Source organism: Camponotus floridanus, unplaced genomic scaffold, assembly GCF_003227725.1.
Source record: "Camponotus floridanus strain SB8 unplaced genomic scaffold, Cflo_v7.5 scaffold18, whole genome shotgun sequence".
Classification (NCBI taxonomy): domain Eukaryota; kingdom Metazoa; phylum Arthropoda; class Insecta; order Hymenoptera; family Formicidae; genus Camponotus; species Camponotus floridanus.
The window spans coordinates 148,245-162,109 of record NW_020229303.1 but is presented as its reverse complement, the minus strand read 5'-3'; the positions used below and the strand labels follow the sequence as shown (position 1 = coordinate 162,109).

At 26.7% G+C, this 13,865-nt stretch overlaps 2 protein-coding genes across 3 annotated transcripts in view; both read left to right on the top strand.

The window, feature by feature from the left end:
• The first annotated feature begins 43 nt into the window (after positions 1-43).
• Positions 44-8,720, top strand: LOC105255497. Its single transcript, XM_025407590.1, has 16 exons — positions 44-262; positions 626-1,118; positions 1,515-1,813; positions 1,880-2,184; positions 2,418-3,116; positions 3,289-3,537; positions 3,644-3,962; positions 4,239-5,075; positions 5,180-5,695; positions 5,862-6,073; positions 6,330-6,468; positions 6,647-6,921; positions 7,190-7,558; positions 7,773-8,120; positions 8,222-8,375; positions 8,480-8,720. Exons 1-16 carry the CDS (start codon positions 55-57, stop codon positions 8,707-8,709), a joined length of 5,652 nt encoding a protein of 1,883 aa, XP_025263375.1. The 5' UTR covers positions 44-54; the 3' UTR covers positions 8,710-8,720.
• Positions 8,721-9,387: 667 nt separating this feature from the next.
• Positions 9,388-13,865, top strand: part of LOC105255498 (disheveled-associated activator of morphogenesis 1) — a 37,111-nt gene continuing 32,633 nt past the window's right edge. For both annotated transcript variants that reach the window (XM_011264811.3, XM_025407545.1), the window contains exon 1: positions 9,388-9,853. The gene's annotated coding sequence lies outside the window, so the exon portion shown is untranslated. The remainder of the gene's footprint in view (positions 9,854-13,865) is intronic.

The following is a 13,865-nucleotide window of genomic DNA, read 5'->3' as shown; positions in this document are numbered from 1 at the left end:
TTACGAGATATTAAACGTGAGAATCTCACAGTTAAGTCTCAGTACACATCCAGAATGTTACAGAGTAAAGATCTTGTCGTGTGTTTCATCTTTCTATCTATTTTCGTGAATAATGCAAAATGCCAGGATATCGAAGAAATGTCTAAGACATTGGATAAAATACTTGGTAATACTAGATCATTTCGACGACCACGGAATCACGAAGACACATCGTCAATTTGGCAGGAATATGAATTTGGCACTGGGGCTGGAAATCGAGAAGGTGATTGTTATTAAATGTATTATTAAATTAGTATTAACAAGTATAAGTGTATATATATATATTAATATAAAATTAATTAAATATGATTAAATCATATATCAATTATAAAGAAAATTATAAATAAATTATAAAGAGTTAAAGGAGGCATATCAATTATTTTATTTTTTATACTAATATACATTTTTTGTCATAACATAAAAAATTAAATAATTGAGACCATCTAATATAATTATATACATTTAGTAATTTAATCTTTTTTATAGAATATCTATAATATTGTGCTTATTGTTTTATTATACAAATAAAACTGTAATTTTTCTCACTCCAACTATTTATAATTTAAAAGAATGTGTTTCTTTTCAGAAATTATTGTGACAAATATTTCATTGCATAAATTCAATATGCCCGATAACATTAACTGGCAAGTTTTGCAAGCGGAAACTACTTACTTTATTCGTGCTGAGAATTCAACATTGTTTATCTATGAAATTGTGTTTGATGACTTGTCAGTTGAATATATTATGAATATAATAACTTACGGACATATATTACAATTTAAAGTTCTTAATTTAAATACCGAAGAATCTAATGAGAGTCATATTATCAATTTAATGATAGTTCTACTGGTTGAATTTGAACAAAGCTATTATTTGTATTGGTATAAAATCTTTGGAAATACGTATACATTGTATTCGACATGGCCTATACAAAAACAAATTCAAGACATGGAATTTGTCCGAGAAGAAGATCAGTATGAATTATTGCTACTCAACAATGATGTATATCTCGAAGGACAATCAATGATCGATATTTACGGTTTTAATATTGATTATAATAGTCATCGCATCAATATGTGGTCATTACATAATTTTATATACATATACATATATATATATATATATATATATATATAATTTATAACAAAAAATAATTAATTATATAAATAATTTATAGCAGAAAATAAAAAGAATTATGTTTTAAATAATTTACTAAATAAAATTACTAAATATTAACTAAATACTGAATATACTTTTATGCCTATACATTTTAATACTTTTTTTATTAGAATATTTTTATACAAAAATTTTAAGAAAGAACACACTTTTTATTTATTTCAAAAAGTTTTAAATTATTTCTTATTTATATACATATAAATGTTTCATGCACATGCTGAAATTATATTTCTCAATGTTCAAAATGATATAATACAATTATAGAATATTTTCTATATAAGCAAACTTATATTGCACAGGCTTTGTCGGCGATTATTTGTTCCAAGAATATTTGATATTCAAATCTGCTCGATTTATGGACGCTCCGTGTTGGTCTTTCAAGGAATTGATAACATTGTTTTATACAAATCGAAAAATGATCATGACTTATGCCAGTTTGAAAAGTTTGAAACTATTACATCTAACAATCTTACAAATTTTGTCTGTTTCGAGAGTGGTTATATCGAATATTTGGCAATTGGTGGAAAGAAAGCACATTTACTTCGCTTTTCTGAAAATGAATTTCAAAATAACGTTGAAACGGATCTGCATTTCAATGGTAACCCAATGATAATTTGCAATTAAAATGTAACTTTTTTTTAAACGAATAGTATTTATTTCACAGACACTACTGAGATTGTTTGGATCACCACTATGCCACTGGACACATATCGAGATGAGTCATTATTATTGGTTCAGTTTAAAAATTTATCAGTAATAGCTTTGGCTTGGCAAGGATCAATGTTTAAGACAGTAATTTTACCTAATCAAATTTTAAATAATTTTGATCTGTCAAAAATCATCATTATTCCAAAAATTGGATTCATTCATGCAAACGTATTCGTACGTATAGAATTAGCATTGAACGAATTAGAGCATCCTGCCCATAACGAAACAGAAAGCATGTTAAAGACGCAAGCTTTGTTGGAGGTACTTATGTTTGCATAATTTTTCTTATAATAATTTTATATAATTATGCATTATATTTGGATATAATTATATATTTTATATATACTTATATAAAGATATAGTCCAAACAACTTAGAATACAATAAAATGCATAAATATATAGGATGTACATATTATTTTATTTTTCTTTAAAAATAATTTTTAAATTGAGAAATTTTATAATTTTATACTCGTTTAAAATAAAATGTTTGCAGGAGGTTTTTCGAAAACAGGAAGTCGTCTTTGACGAAACTCAAGCACGTTTGAATCAAAGTTACTTTAAAAATTCTATATCAGGATTTTGGAATTTTTCAAAAGTGGATGCGTCGAATGCTACAATCGAAAGCAACGTAAATTATGAAGCTGTCAAAGTCGGTTTAATCGATTTAAAAGTGGAAGATATGTTGATAAATATAACATCAAGTTTAAAGAAACTAGAAGAATTTGAAACGAAGCTTAATCAAATTTTATCGGATTTGGAAAATATAACTAATTCGAGAAGAATTAACTTGTCATCGGATATTGAATTAACTGGAGATTTTCTAGTGACTGGAACTCTGCATGCAAAAAATATAACTGCTGTTTTTATAAATAATGCGTCAACTTCAATTGCAGCAAATAATATTGTAAATTATGCTTCTAATATCATTATCGATGGCCAAAAACCTTTTCTCTCTATTGACACTGATAACTTGACGATTTTTTCCTTGAATGGCATTCCGTTAAAAGATATTGTTTTTGATACATCAATCAAAAATTATAATAACATTGATTTTTCGCAATTCTATCGATTAAAAATTAATGGACACTTAAACTTTTCTCAAATAAATGATGTTAAGTGGAAGAATCTAATGCAAAGTATAGTATGGAAAGATAAATCAAGAATTATTCCAGGAGAGACAGTTGTGGAAGGGGTAAGACAATATAATTATAAAGAATCATAAAATTTTAGAAAAAGAGACCTAACACCTTAATAATCTTGATTTATGTTGTCAAAATCGCTGTTTGTTTTTTATGATTTACTAAACGTATATTAAAATCAAAGTTTTATAACTTTTTCTTTGATAAAAGATAATTTTCTTTCAGCTTATTGCCGATGAGGCTAATATAAAAAATTTGAATGATTTACGATACCCAGAAGATTATGTGTTAAATAGTAATAGAGATCCCATCAACATTACGGGTGAAAAATACTTTGTCAATCTGTCTACAACAGATTTGTTGGGTATCAATACAATAAATAAAATAAATATTGACGATTTCATTATTCTTAGCAGACACGAAATCATTAATAATGAAATTACTTTTGAGAATTTGGAAGTTGGGACTTTTCAGGTACGATCACATAAACGTATAATATACATATATATTATGTGTCTATGGGTACGATTTGATAAATGTATTTCATAATTATATAAAAAGACATTATATACAATTTTAGATCGATGGCAATGTGACGGGTATTGATATAAGCAATATAGAGGGGTTAATCAATGAAACCAATAGGCTTTCATCAAAAATTATTTTTGAAAATCTGACTGTTATGGGAAACATTATACTTCAAGATTCAATTAATGCTAAAATGTGGTCAGATTTTGATGATCTTTTGTTGAAAACTGATGGAAATGCATTAATTACTGGGAATAAAAAATTTTTGAAGGGCATTCATGTAAATTCTAACTTAACAATTACATCCGGACAAATTAATAATCACTTATTCTCAGAATTTGTAACTCTAAATACTGATCAACAGTTTCCTCGTAAGTATTAATTAAAGTAAAATAAAGATTATTTATAATTATTAATTGCATGTGCATAAAAATGATTAAAAATAAACATATTTTCAAACGCTTTATTTTTGTAATAGTAAAATTATAAAATATAAAAACCTTATAATATTACTTGTAATATATAAACGAAGTGTATTCTGTTTTTTTCCTCTTTTGTTAAAGAAAAAATAATTTAAATAATACTTGTTTTTATTTATATTATACTCTATAATATTATTTTTATAATAAATTATTTTACTATTTTAGATTTGAGAAAAATATCGGCAAATGTCATATTTGACAACGTAACATTTGGCATGATCAAGAAGTTAGAAAATTATATAATCCGTGAGCAAAATGTTGCTTCTGCTTGTCTAAACAAAGTATTATTCTTTATTAAATCATGTATCATTGATAACTTGTCTTTTAATACTCTGAAGCATAATATCACGCAAACTACTTTCTTTGACAAATTAAATCAAACTTTCCATAAACTGCATTTCGAAAATTTAACACTCTCAACATTAATAGCCGATGAAGTCTTGCCGAACATGATCAATTCTATCAATTACATTGATTCCACTAAACGCATCTTAACAATCTCTACGCAACAAAATTTGACAGGCACTTTAATAATTGACAATTTAGAAACCGATGTCTTGAACGCGGAAATCATCAATGGAATGTCATTAAATAAATTAAATCGATTATTAGAACATGCAAAAACATTTTACGATGATATTTTCAACGGAAATACGTCGATAAAATCACTTAGAGTGACAGGAATGTTAACAGCATCTTTAATTAATGAGAATGACATCGTTGACGTTTATAAAAAAGATCGCATGGGAACTGTAATTTTCAATGAAAATACATCGATTAAAGACCTAACAGTGATCGGTTTCGTGAATGGTTTAAATCTGTCTGAATTTATTATTGACGCTGTACAGAAAACCGACAGAAATATTACATTTGTAGGCTACAAAACATTCGAAAATGTTACATGCGAGTTTTTGAATGCACAATTTATAAATGGACATTTTGTCGAGAATATCTTAGATCCTAATAAAATGCAGACACTGAAAGGACCAGTTGTTATAAACGGTATGTTGCAGCACACAAATATTTAAATATTTCTTTGTTTCTCTGTTTTTTAGTTTATACAATTTTATTCTCAAACATAATTAATAAAAAGTTAATTTTTTTAGGCTGGGTCGACGTTTTAAAAAATTTCAACACAACTGGCAAAATTGGAAATGTACCTTTACGTAATTTCACAAATAGATTTAAATCACTTGGAAATAATTCCTATGCTCTTCGTGGTAATTTTTATTTCAATGAAACCGCTTCCATAACAAGACTGAATATAAGTGGATTAATTCAAAGATCAATGTTTAATAACTTTTTGAAGACAGTTATCTTTAAAAATGATATAAATATTGCACTATCTGGATTGAAAATATTTAAAAGTCCAATTACTTTCAACAATACATTCATCATTGATGGCAGTTTAAATAATTTAGATTTGAATATATTTCACAAAAATGCTGTTTATATTGATGAACCTTTTTCAATTGATATTAAAATTATATTTAAAGAGGATATTTACATACAAAAAGCTCTCGTAGTAAAAACAGAATTACAATCAAATACCATCATGAAAGTCGATATGCAAGATTTACAGGAGAATGTTATTGCTCTCAACGAACTTAATTATTTTTCAGGTAATTATGTATTTATACATATATACTATATTATATATTTATGTGCAGTAAAAAAATTACATGTAAATATAATGTATATAACAATTGAAAGTTTTTTAACGATTTGTTAAATAAATAAAAATATCATCGAGCAATTTTTTTATATAATAAAATATTTATATTTTAGAAAGGATTACACTCGATAATGTGACTTTCAAAGCAAATTTAAAAGTTGAACAAGTCAATGACTTCAAAATGGATATGTTGATTCCATTGCATACGAAACAGTCCATCATGGTTGATAGACTTCAATGTATTAATGCCACCGTTAAAAACATAAAAATATCAGGACATATTAATACCTACTATTTAGAAGATATTTATGCAAACACTTTTTTGGTATAAACACCAAAATAAAATAACAATTTTATCATTTCAAACTTAGATTAGAATATGTGAAAATATTTGAATAAATTAACATGTCTATAATTTATATTCACTTTAATCATGTATTATATTTTATAATTGTATTAAAAATTGTATTATTTTATGATTATCTATTTTATTTTTTCAAGTACACAATTTATATTTATATTAAAATCTTAATATTATATAATAGAAGATTAAAAATAATAAAATTAATAATTTTTTACAGATATACAGCAATCAAAATATTTCGGGACATATAAAGATTCGGGGAAATGTTTATGCATATCATGACTTTAATGCACACCTCATCAATAGATTTAATCCTAAACGAATTATTTCTTTAATTACCAATGACACTTTAACTGGTAAGAAATTGACAAATATATATCCAGGAATATTCTCAATCTTCCTTTTTTCATATTCGCACATCCACACTTTTCCTGTTTTCTCTCTTTCATATTTTACGTCATTCAGAATTTTGTCCAGAGAAAACTTATACAATGGCAATTAATGTAAATAATACATTTGCTTAATTTTCTTTAGGAAATTTTATGTTTAAAACTCCAGTTATCCTTAATAAAAGTCTGAGAATTTTGGGTCTTCTGAACGGAATAAATCCAATTAATTGGCAAGGCATTGCAATTAAAACAACAGAGGCGAAACAGATTATATCTAGGAAATGGAAAATATATGGAAATATCCATTTCGAAAAAAATATTGACGGAAATGAGTTTTTGAATAGAGTTAATGTCACGGAAATATCAATTGCTTCATCACAGGAACATCCTCAATTAGATCAAATTATTGATGAAACATATGTAAGAAAATTATATATATTTTATATACATATTCATAAAATTATTAATTAAAATTAGATTATAAAGACATTTAGTAAAATAACATTTTTGACAGTAAATGCGTTTTTATACGATAACACTCAAAAACAAATTAATAAATACTTTTTTTTAATTATTAACATTTATTTTTTACTATATTAACTCTCTTTATATTAAAACCAGTACGTGTTACATCAAAATTTAATTTTATGTTTTGTTCACGCTCTTAACATAATTTTATTTTGTACAGATGGATCTAAATAACGTATGTGCATTGCATTTAGACATGCTTAAATGCAATGCCATAAATCAGATATACAAATTCAATACTTTTGATTACTTAAAAATTCAGGAATTCGAAGGAGATATTCATGATATCCGTACTATTGAATTAGATGATTTCGATTATATATTAGTAAATTATGATACCTGCCGTATGAAACTTATACTGTATACTCACGCTGATTTTCAAGTAGTCGACGAAGTATCCGATGTTGGATTAATTAATGAATGGATCTTTTTTAAATTAAATCACCCTTTATACTTGCTTACCATCGCAAAACGTACCTGCGGTAGAAGCATCAGTAATATATGGAAATTGGAAAATAACAGATTACAGGTGAGTTTATTGCAATATGTAAGAAATATAAAAAGAAGTGATACTTGCGTTTCATGTAATAACAAATATGTATATATATTATTTAAATAAGCTTTTCAACAAAATAAAAATGCTTATAAAATATAATATAATTTTTGCTTGGAATAAATTCAGCTTTTTTTAATTTCTTTTATTAATTTAATTTTTTTTCTTAATTTTATCTTCTTTCTTACAGCATGTATTAGAACTTGGTAATGTTAGCGATATTATGGATTTATATCAAGATATATTTGTAGCAATGACTCACGAAAATTTTGAAAGTGCTCCAAACAAGATTCCATCAGATATATTAAAGAATCTCATTTCATATAAGAATGAGAATGAAAAATTAAAATTAAATTCAAATACTGATCCAATTGTCTTCGTTAATCAATCCTTAATTTACGAATTACAAGGAAAATCTTCAAACGACACACATCTAAAAAATTGTCTCGATTGTGACATGTTAAATTTTAAAGTAGGTATTTATGAGAAAGAAGAATTCTTTTACTATAACAAAGAAGTCAGCCAGAATTATATATTTGTAAGTAGAAACAAATTTTTCTTTATTATGATATAAAATTAAATATTATTTTATGTATTAATATATTTTTAAAATTTGATCATGTTTGTTTCATCATTTAGTTGTGCAAAAATGGCATCTCGCAAACAAAGATCTTACAGATAATAAAAGCACGTTTGCCGAAATCATTTTTGATTCTGAATTTCGATGGACTTGTCGAAACATTGTTTATTTTTGCAGAAAATAATGATGCTATCCAGATTTATGAATATAGAGGTAAGTCTATATTGTAGGATTGAAAATGTAACTTAAAGAAAGATATTTATTTAATTATATGTAAAATCATATAATTATAATGTTTTTTCGTAATTTTTTGCAAGGTATCGAAGGTTTCATGCATAAAAATGTTATCAAAATTAAAGTCGATAAGTTATATAACTTTAAAATAAGAAAGTACACTAATCTAGAGAAAAGACATTGTTTGGCTGTAATACACAAGAATCGATTAACAATCTTGGAAGCAAAAATGTATGGTGAAAAGTTAGATTTAAGTACTCCAGTTAAAAATGCCTGTTACACAAATACTAGTAAATTTAGAAATTGTGAATAAATATAAAGTTGCGCGCTATTGTTGTACAATGTATTAAAAATTTCAATTTTTAGAAATTGTTTTAGAATTTAATAAAAATTTGCATAGAAAATGCTAGTAATATGCGCGATTAATATGAATATATATATTAAATTAAATTGTTATTACAATTGCAAAATTATTATATCACAAATGTTATCAAATATTATGTTTATAAAATTATTATGTAACATATTACAATATTATATGTATAATATATACATATGTATATTATAATAAGCTATTACTAAATATAAGTAATTATTCAATTTGTTAAAATTTTATTTATTAGTTTATTACTTATAATAACCTAATAAATATAATTTAATCTCGTTTAATTATATAAATAATATGCACATAAAATAGTAATATAATTACACACAATATTTAAATAATAATTAATCTCATAAATCGTCCTTACATACACAGTTTGAGCAATAGTTTCATATTTTATTATCTTTATAACAATATATTTTGTAGATATAAATGATTAATATCTATTTTACGTACGCAAGCTCGCTCGAAATTTTCGCGCCATAGCATCGCCTCGTGCGTCTCGATATCTCGTTGCGTTCAAGAAATCGATTCAGCCGGTACGCGCGCACGAGAAAAGGCTCCGGCGCGCGCCGTCGCGTCATCTTGACGACGACGACGACGTCGACGTCGCTGTGACGTCGGCGCAGTGCGTCGTCGCGTAATAAAAGCTGCACCGGGTCGACGGTCCCGCCGATGTCAGGCCAGTGTCCCGACTTTTCTCGGCTTTCGCGCTACGTGTCCCGCCTCGTCGCTGACGTCGGCATCGTTATTGTCACGATTCCATCCTATCGTTGGCCTCAGCCTCTCATATGATCGCATAACACTTCGTTAAAAGCGAGGGAATCTGTCGCGTCGTAAATTTAAAACGTTGCCGAGAGACCTAGTGCGCTGAAACCTCCATCGCCCGTTCAGCTCGCTGACGACGCGCGATGTCGTCGAGCGATGCTGTCGAAAATGCACGATGTTGATCTTGTGACCACCATGGTGTGAGAAGCCACCGGGACATGTGCCTTCTTGCTCCCTATTGATCGGCGCGTCCTGACCGGCGCGACCAGAAGATTTGCACATTTCACGACCTGTACGAGACCTGGTAAGGTTCTTTAATCCCTTCGTGATTTTAGACAGCCATTTGTTTCTTGAATAAGTTGCTCTATTAAATACATGTAGAATTAATTGTATATTTCGTGAAAAATGAAATAACGTCACAGCCTTTTAAAGCGCGTATCATATATAAAAAAGATCGTATCGCAATGTTAAAACATTGGAAATGTTAAAAATATCGTATAAAGTTAGAACATGTATGTAGTTAAATATTATCTCATGATACATATTCTTTTAATAAAAATATTAACATATTTAAATTACAATTATATCCTCTCGGTGTTTAATGAGCAGTTATCTTGCCCGGCGAGATGAGTTATGTTATTTTATTCATAAAAAATTAAGTGTGATACATTTGCATCATCTAATCATAAAAGCGACTATTTCCTCTGATATAAATATAATTCTTATTGTAATTGCTATTATTATAGCATAATGATAAAAATAACAACGCTGTAATATGTATCTTTTCCCGTATACTATTTTAATCTATAAGAAAAAATATAACTATTAATTATATAATTTATTTCATTTTTTTTAAGTATTTATTTTGTACATTATTTTACTGTCTTTTACAATTCTTTTGCTTATTTCTTTCTAAATGGTTTATCCGCGAAGGGGATAGCTTGCAGAATGTTCCTTTCTTATCATGATTGCTCTGAATATCTCTATAAAGAAAACCTCTAATTAATGGTTTCTGAAATTATAAACTTATTAAAGTTTTCTTCAATTAGAATTATATAAAAGTATTAGAATATGATTATAAAAAATTTTTTAAGTCTTTTTTTATAAACTATACATCAAATTTAATTCTGATATATTCTCAAATAAAAATTAATTATAAAATATTTACTTAATTGAAATGGAATAAGGAGTTGCATAAGTTATTGTATTAAAAAAAGATAATATTCTTATTAAAAAATACTTTTTGATAACTTTGAAATTGCAATCTTAAAAAGATTCTCATTAACTATGAAAAATTCCTTGCTTTCGAATAATTTTTTCGAAAGGAATTATTTATATATCATTAAAAGCAATAAAACTTTTTGAGGAAATAATAATAAATGAAATATTCTATAATCAAATCTATAAAATAAAATTATAAATTTATATTATACCATCTCTAAAAAAAACTAATTCTTATAAAACTTTCTCTTATATTATTTAACATGCCAACTTAGACTTCTCATTATTTTTCATATTTCATTTCACATGTTATCACAAATTCCATCCTATCAGTATTTTTGATTATAAATACAATTTTAATTGATCTATTGTTTCTTAAATAACCTAAATATTATATATACAATCTCTTCAATCTTAAATCTTAAATTAAATGTTTTATGATTGATATTTAAATGTTTTATAATTGATACAACCTGGCATGTGAAACTAACACGATTAGATTCAGTGTGTTTCAATGAGCGCGCGTTAAAATTTAAGTCGTTAAGGAATAAGGTAGATAATATAGTAATTGACACACATGTTGGGCGATCCGGAAAAAAATTTACTCGTTTAGTTTGTGCGCATGCGTCTTTCTGTAGTTTGCAATCTGTAATGTTGATGAACTGTGACATCTGTGTCGTGGATATTTAGTCCTGAGCATTCGAAAGTTGCCAATTATTCTGCATAGGTGCGGCAGAAAATTAAGTGTTTGCTAATAGAAAAATTGTCTCTCAGAATCTCTTATTAATTTTTAATCAACATATTTCATTCCTATTTGATTTCATATCATAATAAAATATACTTTTAATCATATATCTTAATTATGTCATTTAAAAACAATATTACGGTAAAATATTATTAAAAATAATACCATTAATTAAATATATCACAGAATAATCATTATATAGATACAGAAATATGTTAATAGCAATTATTTATCGAAATATAACTGATTTAGCGAGAAACGTAACTGATCTTATCTTTGAAAACAAAATTTAAAAAATTTTTACTATTGCTCAGCATCCGATAGAGATACATCAAACTATAGTTTATGGCAATCCAAATGATAAATAGTGCATTGTGAGAAAGCTTGACATTTGAAAATGTCAGTGACTACCTACGTGAATTCTACATGTGGCCTTATGTTGCTTATTGTCATATTATACTGACACTCGGCATGGGAAGCTGAACAATTCAAGTTTGTCCAATGCGTGCATCATACATGCAATCCATCTCCGCCTTTTCCTACTTCGAAATAATGAAGATAATGCAACGTAGACATTATTACATTATAGAATTTTATTGATTAGAATTTAATATTATAATCGATATTTAGGACCTGTTGCAAAACAAAATATGAAGTTTTAGGAACATACATATGTATATGCATAAGTGTGATTATTTATAATTATTTCGATAGAACCATAAGGCAAGATAGAAAACAATTTTTTTAACAAAAAAATTGACATATAAATAATAATGATATATACTATATTTACGAAATATATATTAATTTAATCAATAAGATCGTATCAGTTAATTAAACTTTCAATACATCTCATGATTGTCAAACGCAAGAGACATTATGTCATATATATTTGAATATAATTATTGTCGTTTCAATTAAACTACAAATGTTATCATACATTACAATTGTTATCATATCAAATAGAAAAGAAACGAAATTTTTGTAATCTATGTAAAGTTTATTCTTGAAGAAAAATTAATGGTTTGCTTATATGTTTTAAATTTTTGAGGAAAATGTATAAATTATCCAGGATATCTCTTATCTAGATTAAAAGAAACATATATTCCTCTATGGATATTTTAAATATGTATTTGGAGAAACGATTTTACAGGAAACCATATAAACTTTGCAGTGGTTTCCGTCCATGTCCAACATCTTTTCCCTCTTATTCAAACTATTTTCGGCATCGCTGCACTGATACATCGCAAGGTTAAACTCATGTTTTATTACGCATCGTCCTATATTATTTTAGATCTTATACTTTTTGTCATACCATAAAAATACACATTATCATGACTATTGTTCAATCATATAATCTCGGAGGAAATATTATTTTCATTATCTTTATAATGAAACTGCAAGAAAAATTCGAACAATAAAAAATGATTCAAACGAAAAATATCTTGATAAATTTTCCGATAAAGTTATACCTCATCAATCATTTTGATTTTTACATATATATAACAGATAAAGTCTTGAATTATATGCACTTTGAATCACGTTAAACGTAAGTTAGGGCTCCATCCATTATAATACATGTCAAAATTATGGTGTAATCTCTTCGAAAGATTTACCAATATATCTTGATAGTATAATATTTTCAAAAGATTCATCAATATTTTAATTTTAATGATATCGCCGCATATATGATTAACAATAAGAAAAAAAAGCAGTCCCACTTGTTCCCATAAAAATTACATGACATATTTCAATGAGTTATACTTGAAATCATCACTCGTGGAATTCCTACTGGTAAGATAATAATGAATGAGAAATGCGGACTAACAAGCGTTATTTAAGACTTAATGATTACCCATGATAACAATCTAGACGTTTTTTTGAACGAGCTGTTAACAGAAACAGGAACGAATTAATAGTAAAAAAACTGGCAAAGCTGCATTCTAATCAATGTTCATCTATTCGTTAGCGAAATAGCACGATAAAATCGATAGCTCCACATCTCAACAAGAGCAAAGAGCGCCATGTGGGCTATCGACCACAGCTGTTAACTCCCCGTGCGCATACATCACGCCCTTAAAGCTTCTTTCACACAAGATCTCATCTCCGAAGAGGAAAACTGATACAATTGTTGGGAATTTAGGGAGCGATAATCTTAAGTTTTTTATTATATGATTTTTTTAAATCCACAAATTGTCGGACGATTGATATTCAATGTGTATATAATTGAATTTTAAAAAATGGAATGGTAACAGATAAATGTTTGATTATTGAATGTAAGAATGTATAAAGAATTTAAATATAATATAATTAAACGCGTATCTCTGAATAATAAATATAATTTTGTTCT